The sequence below is a fragment of the Perca fluviatilis genome, chromosome 6 (genome assembly GCF_010015445.1).
Source record: "Perca fluviatilis chromosome 6, GENO_Pfluv_1.0, whole genome shotgun sequence".
NCBI classification, from domain to species: domain Eukaryota; kingdom Metazoa; phylum Chordata; class Actinopteri; order Perciformes; family Percidae; genus Perca; species Perca fluviatilis.
In genome coordinates, this window is record NC_053117.1 from 1156539 (window position 1) to 1171328 (window position 14790).

The following is a 14790-nucleotide window of genomic DNA, read 5'->3' on the forward strand; positions in this document are numbered from 1 at the left end:
ATGAAAAGAAAAGACTTAAGTAAAGTACAAGTACCTCAAATTTGTACTTAAGTACAGTACTTGACTAAATGTACTTAGTTACATTCCACCGCTGAAAGCCATGTATGATGTAGAGCCATATTTGCTGATGGCAGTATTACCTTTAATATGTTGTTGGACAACATTACCATACAGAGCTTGTAATAGTCTGCTAGAACATAGGCCTATTAGAAGGCTGTTTTACACATACTATTCAAGATGCATGCTGGGAAAGAGCATGTGTCCATCATCTGAATAGGAATGAGGTATGGAAAATATGAATGAATGAGTCAAAATGCAACATGGACACTAGAAACTCACTGTCCAGCACGGCAGCCATAACTTAACACACTTGTAGCGTCTGATTGCATCTCTCTCTGGATAACATGGCAGAGAGACGTCATCAGTGTCATGCTTTCATCAGTCACGTTAATCACTGGTTTCTAATTGGATCTTTATGGAGTGCATGTGTTAAGTGTCTGTTGCCTTCTGTCCTCCACCTTCACACCTGAGCAGCTCCGTTCAGTTCATTTCCCATGCCACATGGGGTCACTAGTGCCTGCCGAGTGGCGCAATCATACAATCAATTGGACATGTTCGATAACAACTTTTAAAGTCTTTTTTTTTTTTTTTTGTCCACAGAGGGCACCGTTGTCGGTGAGAAAGTGTGAAAGGCATTCAGTAAGGAGGCAGATATGGCTCTGGTACAAACGCGTCATATCTGAAGATACGCTTTAATGGAGATACCTTTGGTTTGAATGTGAATTCAGTTGGTCAAAAGTGTTTAATAGCTATAAATATGTATGTGTATGCGCACCACTACCTGTGAAGGATGGCGCGTTGCTGGAGCGCCACACGCCTCCCGATGTGTGAGCTTGGTGTCACTGCTATACACGCTTTCTTATCCTCTCTCGAAGCGCATTGGACGGCTGACAGTGCGTAAGCTCCACTGAAACTGTAGCCTATTGCCTGTCTACGTAAACATCGAAGGGCGAAGGCTTGAAACCGGACTTTCGCCTAATAGCCTGTTTGAGCCACTTGGTGCTAAAGTGTAATTAGAAGCGGCAGCTGCAACATTTGGCTCCGGGATCAGAGCTCTGCGCGCCCTGCTGTGGCTGCTGCGTGGCTGCTGGAGTTGCGCTCAGGACTTGCCTTGGTGTGGATATACGCTGACCTATGTTGCAATTTGAATTACTTTACTTTTGTAGATTATACCATGCATGATGCCAGATGGGAACTGCTTCTATTCGTCCCCAAGTGTCGGACTTTACGCACTGCATAGCAGCCAACTTCAGGTGCCTGGTAATGTGAAGGATACAGAGCAGATGATCTGACCACTGAGGATAAGGGATTGAAAGCGTTTTTGGCTGTTTTTTTGGAGAACATTGTTTTGGAGCTTACTGAGAAGCATTGGGAAGATGTATCACACTAGACGTATCACCTTGGGTTTAAGCACTCTACCAGGCGTCTAAGCATCTTTCTTTTCCAAAAATGCTTCAAAGAGTGATGCAAAGCTGCGCGCAAGTTCCTTCTCTTCAGTTCTTGGAATTTTCAGACAAAAACAAGTAGACAAGACACAAGTGAAGAGGCTTTTAGATTTGTTTTTTTCACACGCTCGGTGCCCTTTTAGCATTTGCAAATGACTGGATGAGGCAATGAAAATTTCACCAGAAAAGATGCTTTTTCATGTTTTACTAACGATGCTGCAAGTAGATTTTTTTTCTTCGAGTTAAGCCATTTCGGCTTCCATACAATTTACAATTTTTGTGGGGATCCTTCTTTGCCTGATGACTCCAACAAACATGTTGCATATCCTTGCGCTTCAGTCGGCGGTGTTACTTTTTGGAGGTAAGCACAATGTCAGCCTATTTGTCTTCTATAGTCCACTGTTTCAACTGAGGAAATGTATTTACATTTTTTTTTTTACAAAGAACATGCAGCCAGACATGAAGAAGTCTTTTGTAGCCAACACACAGGACGGGTTCAAGCCAGGTATTGGGACAAATTCCACCTGAGACACAGCTTTCTAATTAAGTCATACTATATGACAACAATGACAGTTCATATCTGTTCAGTTATACATTATGCATTATCAAGAACCCCCCGCACCTGTACAACACACCCAAAACAACTCTGGCCTTAAATAACATGTATCTCATGCATATTTCAATATGACAGGGGTTCTCTCTTGTACACCAGACACATTGTGGCTTTATTACCTCTCGGCTTGTCAGGTTTGTTAATCAAAATTCATCTCACAGGCAATCATTATTTTATGGGAGAAGTTACATAAACCTGCAGAGGGGATGCATCATAATGGCTCAGATCACAACATGACAAACAGTGACAATCTATTCGTCTTTCTCTTTGCCTCTGACTTTTTCTCTGTCTATTTGACTTCTTGCTAAAACAATGTGCACATGCCATTGCATCAGCCGTTTAGTGCCATAAGGAGGAGAGCAGCATTGACTTTGGCTGCCTTGCAGCCAGAATGTACAGATCTGGAGCAGCTGGTGGTCTGGCTAATGAATCCCTTCTGTTTTGTTTGGAAAAAAGGGTTTAACATAAAATATGCTATTTGAAAAATCTATATGGTCCACTATTTTGAATATTTTCTCTGGATAATACCTGGCATTATCTGCTTTCTTTCTTATCAAACCAATAGAACTTTACACATTGTGACTTTAAGTTTAGAAAAAAAAGATTTGTTCAGCTTTGCAGCTGCAAATATTCAATTGAATGTTATACCAACTGCAATGTAAAACATCTTTCCTAGTGGCTGTACCTTGTCTGCTTTTTGGGCCTTGAGGCCAAGAATCAGCATCATTATGTGCACGTAAAAGCAGTTATAGTCAAAATACGAAGAAAAAAACATACGCTGAATTTACAGGTCACGCGTTTCCAAAAACTTAATGCTAAACATTCTCAAACTGCATCTCACACATCTTCTGTGCACGTACACCTTGATTATGCTTCTCTCTCACAGCTCCAGAGGATGACTCTTATTTGACAGCGCCTCTGTTGAGTGCTGACTCACTGTCTTGAAGTGCACGGTAATGATGTTTGCCATATGCCAAGGCCGTCTCAGTAACCATACACACTGTGCGATCCTAATTGAGCATTGTGTGTCATAAAGCTGCAGGTCACAGCTTCTCACCGTGAATAGTTATGGAAATTGATAACACCCTCCAGGAAATGAAAGGCTCAAATCCATGCTAGAAAAAATGCTTGCACAGCATAATGAAGCCATAATTAGGGAGGGAAACCTTCTGGTGTGACTGTGACTATGCCCTTTGTTTGGGAAAGCCGAAATGCTATAAGGGCAGGGAGTTACTACACTTAAAATATTGCTTAAAAACATGTTGAATAGAAGTCATCGTGATAAAGATAAAGACTGAAAGTTTCTTTCTGTTTTCAGAGAACTGGCCCTTATATTTGTTTAAAGTCTGTCCTGTCGTCTATTAATTGAATTGTGTTCCAGTGAGACACCTCGCTCGGATTCTTGAGTGCAATACCCAATCTTCCCTCCCTTCATCTCATCCTGGAGCTTAACGAGATCCAAAAGGGGATCAGGCAAGGATAGCCTTCAGTCTACATCTTTAAGTACTAGGCACACAGCCGTGCCGTCTCTTGTTCCCGCGCAATGTGTCTGTCCTCATGCGTCTATATCCCTGTAAAGGGATTGGGTTTGTCCTGTAGGATTTTTGGAACACCAACATTTTGTTAACCCAGCAGAGATTCTTAGGCTCTTTCTCAGAAGAGAGTTTTTTTTTTTTTTATCTGTAATTGTCCTTTAGAAAGATCCACTGCTGTGGTCCTGTGCCCCAGTGCTGTGGTGGCACGCGTCCAGCTCCTCTTCTCTTGCCCCTGGCACTCGTTTAAGCCTCGCAACTCATGTCCTTGAGCAAGCAAGGGCCAAGAAATGAGAGAGAGGGGAGACGTACCGAGTGCACAGAAAACAGTTTGTTTTCACTGGAAAGGGAAAATGTGACTCTGATCAATGGACTAAAAATTATCTGTATAATATGTAAGTTCAGTTTAAAATCTCAGCCATGTAAAAAACAATTTAACTTCCAGCTGAGAGAGCACACGATACTGATGCTGTTTCTCTTCATACTTTGTGACTTAAAATGGATGTAGAATGTCTTTGTTTGCATACCGCCGAATGTCTGGGTTCCCTTTGGTTTAGGTTGTACGATGTCAAATTGAAGCTGGAGGTTTTATAACTACGTGGCCTGATTTCACCAACATTGCGGTGGACGTTTTCATTTTGACTTTACTTCTCGTCATAGTGTTTTATCACACTGGACGATTCCAGGAAATCGCACCGAGACCTACTAATCCTGAATTCTGTTGCAAACTTTTAACAGCTCGTCGATTGTACACGTAGCATAAGAAGCATAATGGTCATTATGATTGAAATGAGGTCTGTCTTAAGTGAGCTTCCATTGGTTAAGGCCCATAACGTAAGTCACTTTGTTGGTTTGTTGGCGTTCGCTGGATTGTGGCGTTTATTCAAGGATCAGAGAACACGAAAAGAACAGAAGAAATCCCTTGCTTGGTGGAATTCTTATCAAGGCTATCTTTCAGCTACGCTTTGAGCGCACTGTGGTGCACTTTTTAGATTTGTGAGGGAGGACACTGATAAAAAGAGGCAGATTTTTCCTTTCTCTCAAATCCAATTTTGGCATAGCTTGGGTGTTTTCTGCAGCTCTCTTCATGCAGGGAGAAAGGAAGAGAGAATCACAGTGGCAGCACGGTGTTAAGATGTGTTTGGACTTCTCTGCTGTGTAATTACCAACCATCACAAATGTTTAGTGCCATTTGTTTGTGTGTCAAATTTGTTTGTTTAATGACAGTTTTATGAAACACGCTGAGTAGGTGGACTCTCATTTAAATCCCTTGTACTGCACTTTCATGCTCATTATACTTAAAGCATGCGTGGGAAGCATACATTGTAGCTTTTCAATAACTGAGGAAAAAAAAGGGGGATTTGCCCTCATAAATTCATACATCATCAGTATAATGTCCTATAATATTCCCACAAAGCACATCTGCCACGTGTTAATTGACTCTTTATAACTGCCGTGATCTCACATTCAATTTAATCAAATTTCATGATTAGGAAAGGTGAATGGAGGAAATCTCTTTAAAAGCTTTAAAGGGAGGGGTTGTGAATGTGTGTGTGTGTGTGTGTGTGTGTGTGTGTGTGTGTGTCTGTGTGTGTGTGTGAGCCTGAGGAGGGGGATCATTTTAATAATTGACAAACATGCTGATGCAGTGTTTGTGCATTCTCTCATCAGTGTAAAGTTGTGTCCGAACAGAGGACTCCCACCTCATAAATCTGTCGGGGAGTTCACAGCCAGACTGTGTGCTCCAGTCGACTAGGTGTGGTGCAACGGAGGCAAAACACCAGAGACCACCAGCTCATGTCAGACTGCATGCTGTCTCAAAGTAGGGCTGTGCAATTAGTCAAATTTTTAAGCGTGATTACGAAACCGAATAATCGAGAAAAAACTATTATTTTGCGCTTTACGTTTAGCAAGTAATTCTTATTTTGTCTCTCTGAATGAAATAAAAACTTAAAACGGGAAGTATTAAGGGAAATTTCACAGTTCAAGGTGAGTAATTGTGTTAAATAATCGTGATTTCAATATTGACCAAAATAATCGTGATCATGATTTTTTTCCATAATCAAACAGCCCTATCTCAAAGTCATACTTTATTATTGTAAACACACCGTTAATCATGAACTCAGGCTGCACTGGACATTTCAGTTTAGAAGCAAAAGGAAAAGGAAACTTTACTCCTATTCGTCACATACACACAGTACAGTTGTAGTATGTAGTTCAGTATGTAGTGAAATTCAATTACTGCATTTAACCCATACTAAGTATTAAACTGCCCTGCAAGCAGTTCTGTGAGACTTCAACATCAACATGCTCACAATAACAATGCTAAGATGCTGATGTTTGCCATGGTCATCCTCTAAGTTTAGCAAGTGCTACCATGCTAACATTGATTAATTAGTGCAAAACACTAAGTAAAACTGAGCCGTTTCGTCATAAACCAAAGTATTGGACAAATTAACATTTTAACCTGATGGTGGAGCTGGTTTAGAAGTCGTGGGACCGCTACAATTGTTAAAATTTTTAACCCTCTGGGTGCCACAAATTGTGCACCCAATTAAATGTCAATCCATCCAATAGTTGTTGAGACATCCCACTCAACCCCATTGTTGGACTGGATAAAAAGAAAAAGTCTGCCTGGACCAAATCTCTTACTGAGAAGTCACTTTAAAGATCACATTAAAGTTTCCGAAGAAATATTTTTCAGCAGAACTAAGAGACTCATCTTTTACTTTGAAAGCTGATGAAAAGAAATAATAACTATGTTGAAAATTGTTCCCCTAATACTCGACAGCTTAGAGTAAAAGACACTGGGATGCAGCTTATTAGTAATGGTTTCAGCTCTTACTGTAAACATATGCCCTGATGTTTGCTCAGTGGGCTTTAATACAAACTCAGCTACATTATAACTATAAAGAAGAATTTCTCCCATACACACTGCTCAGACATCTTCACACTGTTGAGATATACGTAATGCTTTATTTCCAGCAGATAACGTCCCAATTGCATTTCCTGTCCTGTTGTCACCTCTGTCTTTACTGTAAATGTTTGTACTGCTGAACATTTTTATTCTGCATGAAAGAGGAGGGAGAAAATAGATTTGCACTGTTTATTGTAATGTGAGAGCTATTGAATCGTGGGATATTCAAAAGAAAACCCAACAGACTAAGAAGTGGATTATGTTTTTATGACTTCAATACATTAATAAAATGCCATTAGCCTGGGAGCTTTCTCTGGAAACAAAAACTTCTAGGACAACATCCCACAATATTAGATATTAATGTAATATATCTCGCATCAAGGCTTAAACAATATGCACCCAATAACTTAATTCCCTTGTAACTGTGGGTCTTCTTTGCAAGCACAGATGTGAATATGAGAAATAAATAACAACATTTGTTCTCAATTAAAAGTATTAAAATAGCACAGTCTGTAAAGAATTATTTTGTATCACAGGTATATTTTTTCAGCCGGTTATAGCTTGCTATGTGCTGTTCCTTAGACTGGTCTTGCTTCCTTCCTGTCAGCGGAGATGCATCCATAACTCCCATTGGTTATGCATTTTTGATTTGAGTAATCACGAGCAGGTGGCTGGACAAAAGGCTGTCAAATCTGGGAAAGTGGAGCACTTGGTTGTGTGCGGAGCTGTCGCTGTCTATCAGAGGCTTCAGAGCTTAATGCATTAGAGGCAATGATCTGACAGGTACATATTGTCAAGGCCCATTGACTTCTTTGTGGTGTGGCTGATTGATAGTTGAGATTGTGGTAAAATGGGAGTCGTGCGCCTCTTTGTGATTCAAAGTGGTGTGCTCATGCAGTAGAATGCCGAACAGCAGCCTTAAAACTACCATAGAATTTTAATTTAAGAAATATATTAGTTTTGTCCCTTGAGCAGTCCATTCTGTCTGTAAATAATCACTATTGTCTGCTGCAGCCGGAACAAGACTGGGGAGTTGGTTGTGCCCTCTCATCTGTGACAGCAAACCAATGTACAGCTGCATAGGGAATGACTTATGGGGGATGGAAAGGTGCCTCTGACACAGCACATTTTATAATTTATAAACCAATAGCATTAGCCTTATATAAACCTCGTTTGGATATAAAAAGAAATCACTATGCATGCAATCAACATATTTATGGTCAGTGTCTGGGCTTTACATTTGCAAAATGTCAGGTCTGTGGCTCCCTTTGACTGAGAGCTGTTTCTGTTCAAAATAATGACATTGTAATTCTAGCTGAATTATCAGACAAATGCATATGCTTATCTCTTGTTTTCACTATCAACAGTGGTGGCTAACAGTTGCTCTGTTAGTATGAATTCATATATCTGAACAAAATATCAGCAATACACATGAACAGAGCAACAAAGCACTATCAAAGTAATAATAATATATGTTACAATATCAGCTAACTTTAATACAGTAACTTCAAATTAACCAAGGCAGATGAAAAAAAACTAAAATAAAGTTGTATAAATTCTCAAATGTAATTTCATCCATTGACATTACATAAAGCCTAGTCCTTATCACATTCTGCATTCATTAAATGTTACATGATAAGATAACTAAGAGTTCTTATTTTTCAGCCGTAAAATGGCTCACAGTACATATCTTGCACATAATTTTTTATCTGCATGATTTTTGTTACTTTAGCCACTAGGGGGCAGCACAACAAGATATAAACACAACACTGACATATTATCAGCCTGTCGAGTTAATATGACTTGACTGTTGTTAGCAAACAGTTGCCTCACATCCAGCAGACCCGGAGCAACATTAGCATTCATTTGAAGTCGTGCTTCAGGCAACTCACTCTCCTTTTAGCTGCTTTGGTCTCTCCACCCACTCCAGCGGGAAATATCTAGCTCTTTAGCTGCTAAATGCTTCACTATGTTCATTAGCCATTTGCTGGTTTGTGCTGGGCAGGTTGTGAACAGTGGGTTTATCTGTGAAAACTGCTGCCGGCGACTGCAAACAGGGATGATGAAAGCGGTAAAAGTGAATGAAAACAGTAATGTAGCGGGCTATAAAACCAAAACAATGAGCTAAAAGATGCTAAAACACTCTGAGGGGAGAGTCAGTGACTTCACATTACTCGTCATTATCCACTGTTAATATACAAATATTGAGTAATGCAGCTTTAATAACCACATTTAAGTGATCCCTGTACAAAATGTTTGCTTATATTATATATCAAGTGTCTATGTAAAAAGAAAATTGATATTGACCTATCTAGTGACAAACTGAAATGCACATAATGTATACTGTGACTATATGTTGTGTTTCATTATATAAAGGCTGCATTTATCAATGTGCTTCAAATTGGACCAACTGGGCTGAAAGAAAGTTAAAAACCAATGTTCTGTGTTGTTTATGGAATGTGATGTTTCTTGATTTCTTTGACTTTTAAATACAGCTCGTCATTTATGTTGAGATACTCAACATAAATACTTATACAGAACAATCATTTGTTCATTTACTACAGCTCAGTTTAATGTAAATGGCCCGAAGTACACTCAGACCATTGGCTTGATGGTACTTGGTGTAATTGGAATGCCAGTGTATGTGTGCGTCCCCAATCAGTCCTGACACAATCACCAGTTCCTAATCAGTGTGAAAGTAATGGCCACCTCAGAGTACAATCAGTGTACAAGTTAGTCTGGCAGGAGTGGCTCTAACTTAATGAACTCCTGCGAGTGAACTCACTGAGTCAGCGTGACTGGTCATAGACAAAGAGCACAAAAGTCTCCTGATGCACTTTAACCGTCAGGATCTAAAAAGCTATGTCCTTATATTGATTTATCCTAATCTTTAACAAGCATGCAGGGTTTCCCCCAGTGTATTGTAAGTTGCCCCCCACCTGACCTAAGCCATTGGGAATTATTGTTTAATGTATTTTTAAGACGTTTTTTTAAACTACAGTTACAGTGGGGTGGCTTGATTGGAAACTTAGAGATAGTCATATTTCAAATCTCCAGTTAGCTTTTAGCAATGACTTAAAGACCTCATATTATGCTCATTTTCAGGTTCATAATTGTAACTAGAGGTTGTACCAGAATCGGTTTACATGGTTTAATTTTCAAAAAACACCATATTTTTGTCGTACTGCACATTACTGCAGCTCCTCTGACAAGCAAGTGAGTGTGATCTAATACAAACCCGCTTCAGCCAGTAACCATGGCTTCGGCTCAGCTGTTCGAACCCGAGTCTGATCCCGAAACACAGGCAGAGCAACCCGAACCAGCTTCGCAACATAGACTGGAGCAAGACGTTTCAGAGTGGTAAGTTATTTAAATGTTAACAAATTAGTCTTTCATACGTAACGTTTTAATTCTTCACTGTCTCCTGAACATGGCGATACAACTATCTGAACTCTTCGGGCTCCTCTCTAACTAGCTTGGTTTAAGGGCGTGCCACACTAGCGTGTTTGTCACTGAAGTAAAGGCTGGACTACAATAGAGCTGTTTTGAGCAGTTTGTGAACAGTGTTTTCTGTTGGAGATGGTAACTCTATGGGGTGGACTTTGGGCTTTTCACTTTTTAAACCTGTTACATGCACAAAAAAGATATATAACAATACAGGAAAGGGAAAAAGCCAAAAAGCATAAAGCACTTTAATCTCGGGCCCTATGGAATCTATCTTATAACTTTTTTTAAATTCTCAATTTCGCGATTTCATTCATGATTCTGTTATCACAGAAACTATTTGGCTCTACATTAATGCTGCCATAAGTCTGTGACTGGCCCCAGCCGGGGCCTTGTCGGAAAAAATAAAGACACTTGCCACCGGGCTAAACAACTTTTCTGGGGGAAACACTGAACATGTGTAGCACTGATTTCACGCTGTCATCTTGCTCTGGCTGTCTAGCAGCCTGCAGTGCTCGATTTTTGGCAGCGTATAGTGTTCATGTTTCTTTGTTTTCCTCATGCTAGGGGACAGTGAGCTGATGACGAGGGAGGATTAGATTTGTGCAGTCGCAACATACACAGCGTGGGCAATTGTAAGTCATTGGCCCTGCGGTGCTCAGTGGTGTTGCCCAGGCCAGAAGGGGCAGCGCTGGCAGTTAGCATATCCTGCCACAGCTCGTTCTAAACCACTATCTGCAATATTGCAGATTCTCCTCTTAACCCAGAGGCCCTCAATTTCACACAAATTGGAAGGAGCCATAACAAACTGAGACAGAATGACCCCAATGATAATAAAGGGTTAGCCTAAAAATATTACAGTAAAATTTAAATTGGGACATAAAGTTGTATAAGGATCTGAATGCAACACAGAATGCTGTCTTACCCACCTGCTTAGAATTAGAATTTGGATTTCTATATTATATCATATCATTTTTATTAGCCATACAAATAGCATGGCTTTATGGGTGACAATGTCGGTTGGTAGGTTTCTCTGTCACTACATTAGCCCAGACTGAAATATCTCTCAACATTTTGTACCGACATTTATGGTGCCCAGAGGATGAATCGTAATGACTTATGTGATCTATATATAAGTATCAAATGGATTGAAATTAATTTGGTACAGAAATTTATATTCCCCTCAGGGTGAATTGCAGTGAATTTTCAACTAGTGCCATCGTCAGGGAAACATATAAATTTTTTCCAATAGCCTACTTCAGGGATCTTCAACATTCATTTATTACAGGGACAGTGCATATTAATAAACATTTCTGTCAATATGCCAGAGTTAGCCCTTTTTCAACTACATTCCCATCAGCCTCAGCTGTACTTTGTTTTAAGTGCTAATTAGCTAATGTTAGCATGCTAACACGCTAAACTACCACGGCAAACATGATCTTGTTAACATCAGCATGTTGTCATTGTTAGCATGTTAGCATTTAGCTCTAAGCACTGCTGTGCCAAAGTAGAGCCTCACAGAGCCGCTAGCGTGGTTTTAGACCCGTATTCTTGTTATTTAGCATTTCTCTAAAAGAGGTTACAAAATGTCAACAATACACTACAATACAAGAAAAAATAATTAAAGAGAACGCTGGGTTAAAAGTTCAGAAACGTAGGCTGGAGGCCGATTATTGACTGTGTTTGAAGGTGCTAAGTTAAACCTTCGAATTGACTCTGACCTTTATTGGCATGTAGTGGAGGAAGGCTAATATGGTCATTCTCTTGCATCCATTAAAAGCTCAGCTGCATTTTCTCTACAGCAGTATGGTATTAAGAGTGTTTTGGAGTTGAATAATGATACAAGCATTTTGTCAGCATATAATTCATATTGCAGTTTGTATCTATAAAGTACCACATGGCCAAAACAATATTAAGATTTGATTTGAATTTGTTTGGCTCTGAAATCGATTTGGCAGAGAAGTATGATGGAGGATTTCATATGATTCACTTAGAGGGCACGCTAACTATTCCCCTGTTTAAGCCAGAGATAAGTGCAGACAAGCGCTTGGCAAGTGCTTCTTTGCCCTGCTGGGTTGCATTTGATTACTATTGTCTTGTTTCATGCTGTTTTTGTGTATTCTTGGAGAACCTTGAAGAGTGTGGTGTGAAGACCCTGTAATTAGATGTTCTGGGACTAAGGCAACCGCTGAAATTCAGAGTGATGCAATTAGTGCTCCATCCTTAATTGCACATGCCATGTGTAGGAAAGCTAATTTAGCCCACGAGAGTGAAGAAACCGCAAGATCTTTACCAGTTGATACTTTCCAAAATCATATACAGCATTTCTCTGTCGTGTTGTATTCTTTTATAGCTTGTCTGGAACTAACGCAAGTGTATATTGCTTTGACGGAGGGTGTGAATTTTATCACACAGACAGTGCTACCCTGCATTCTTGAAGCAAGAATGACCGCTTCAACAATATCCATGCCACAGGACAGGGAAAAGCAGTGAGAAAAAAAGTACTGCATGATAAGGAGAAAGGAGCTATAAAACAACTAAGCATGTCAGGTTTTATCTGGTCTTTTTTTTTATTTTTTTTTTATGGAAGGCACTGGTTCATCCAAAGAAATATTCAGGAGCTGACCTGTTATTTTTATCCGAATGAGAAATATGTCTGGAAATATTTTGTGAGCTGACCAGCAGATAGAGGTGGGTTGATCTCTGAGACGGCAGCCTCCTGTGAATGAAGACGGATGAGAAGTGAAGAATCACTCTCTCTGTTATTGTGATATGGCACAGAAAACATGAGGTCACCTCTGAGTCAGTAACACTAAGATACAAAAACAAAAACATTAGTACAAATCCTCTCACACAAAAGCATACAAAGTACATAAAACCTGAAAGTGTAGGGTATAGGAGAATTCTATCAATTATTTGATAAGGGATCTGGAGTCGCACACAATTTAAGAGGGAACGGGGAAGTGAACTTGTGATTTATTTTTGGTACATCTCTTCATGTTGTAAGAAATAGTGATACAGAGAACTCAGTGTTGGGGTTAACACATTAATGTGTATTAATGTATTACTGAACCAGTCTAGCCACATTTTTACACTCCGGTTAGAGATATGTGGACATGTCTCATTTTATCTAAATCACTGAATGAAAGCCACGCAAAAAAACTACTCCCGGGCTGTTGTCTATATAATCCGCTCTGAATACTGCTCATTCAAGCCTCAGTGCTGGAAAAACAACCACATTGAAACCACCAACAAAGGTGGGGCTTGATCCATTTTCAGTCAAACCGTGGTGTGATGAGAGCAACATGGACCGGTGACAGATTTTATTAATATTGGATATGCATATGTGACATTGACATTTCTTTGAAAGCTAATCCAGACAAATTCACCTGATACACTGTACTCTTCACTGTGGCTCCAACGACTATGTCTTCATCAGCTTGTTTGTTTTATGAATAAGGCAGTGTGAAACCTGAGTGCACTGAAATGCTGAATTATTTGGTGTGGAGATTGGAAACCGAATTAGAGTACAGCTAGTCTATATCTTTTACGTTCCACTTCCACTACTGATTGCGCTGGTGCCGCAGGAAATTCCGCCGGATGCATGTATTTTTGCCAGTGTCCGTTTCCTTTGTACTCCTGTAGATTTATGAGGACTATGGTTTACTGCTGCTCAGATCTCTGCAGGGTAAATTGAGACAGCTAGCTAGCATATATGTCCAAACTAAGTTTTCTGTCGCACGACTATTTTACAGCGGCTCAGTGCGGAGCTTAGCACAGCCCATGACGTTTTTTCTCCCATCCTGGACTGCCATGTGGAGTAGCCAGACCCTCCTCCGCTCCGCAGCGTGTGGATGGTCTGGCAAAGTGAGACTACAGTACAGCTAACAGCCCCGAAAGGCTATTGCATGTAGGCAAAATAAGAAAACATTCTTACACGTCATGCTCATGTTGTTGGATCTTCCACTTCTCAAATATGAACAGCTCTTTTAGTAATTACATGATATCACTTTCTTGCCTTGTCTTGTAGGCATACAGATTTTTGGTAACATTGTTAACATGATGTTTTTATAGCACATTGTTCAGTGCATTGTCTTATAACCTCAGATGTCGGATAGAGACTGACCAACTTTTTTTTCAGAGTAATGAAGCTTGTGGAAAATATGTAGAGTGCCAGAGATCATTATTATCAGCAGTAATACTGCTACACATCACAGTACAATGTTTATTGTTGGCCTTTTTTTTTTTTTTTTCTCAAGGGACACCTGGAACTGACCTGTGACTGACAGGGGTAGCAGCACTGTCACTAGCAATTTACTTTCAAAACAGCTGATGAAATTTTTTTTCTGGGCGACAGCAAGCACACACAAAAAAACCCTTAGGGAAAAATCTCCAACGAGACTTTAATACAGAAACGTTTTAAAACTCAGATTAACTAGATGTTATGTGCGCATGAATTGATGAACAGTAGCCGTATGCTATTTTTCGGAGGGAGGCTGACTTGCCACAAGTCACTAGTTTGTTTCTCTCAATCATTTTCATATCTGAACATGTTTGTAGTGATTAGCCTATATCATATCACAGTAAAGTACTCAATTTTTAAAGCTAAACAGAGGTGAAATAAAGAAGTGTTGCTGTACTGTATTAATGTACTCTACTACAACTACAATTAACTTAACACATTTTTCAGGGACAGTTTTGTTTTGCATTCTTCATTGATGAGCTTCTTACAGTAGGCCTACCAGTAGACTAGCTAGCAAAGCTAACCAAAAGTAGCTT

The 14790-nt window shown here is 39.8% G+C and overlaps 1 protein-coding gene across 1 annotated transcript in view; it reads left to right on the forward strand.

The window, feature by feature from the left end:
* Positions 1-931: 931 nt before the first annotated feature.
* Positions 932-14790, forward strand: part of si:dkeyp-14d3.1 (transmembrane protein 132C) — a 172154-nt gene continuing 158295 nt past the window's right edge. The window contains exon 1 of the mRNA XM_039804456.1: positions 932-1866. Within this exon, the coding sequence (XP_039660390.1) occupies positions 1806-1866 (61 nt within the window). The 5' untranslated portion in view covers positions 932-1805. The remainder of the gene's footprint in view (positions 1867-14790) is intronic.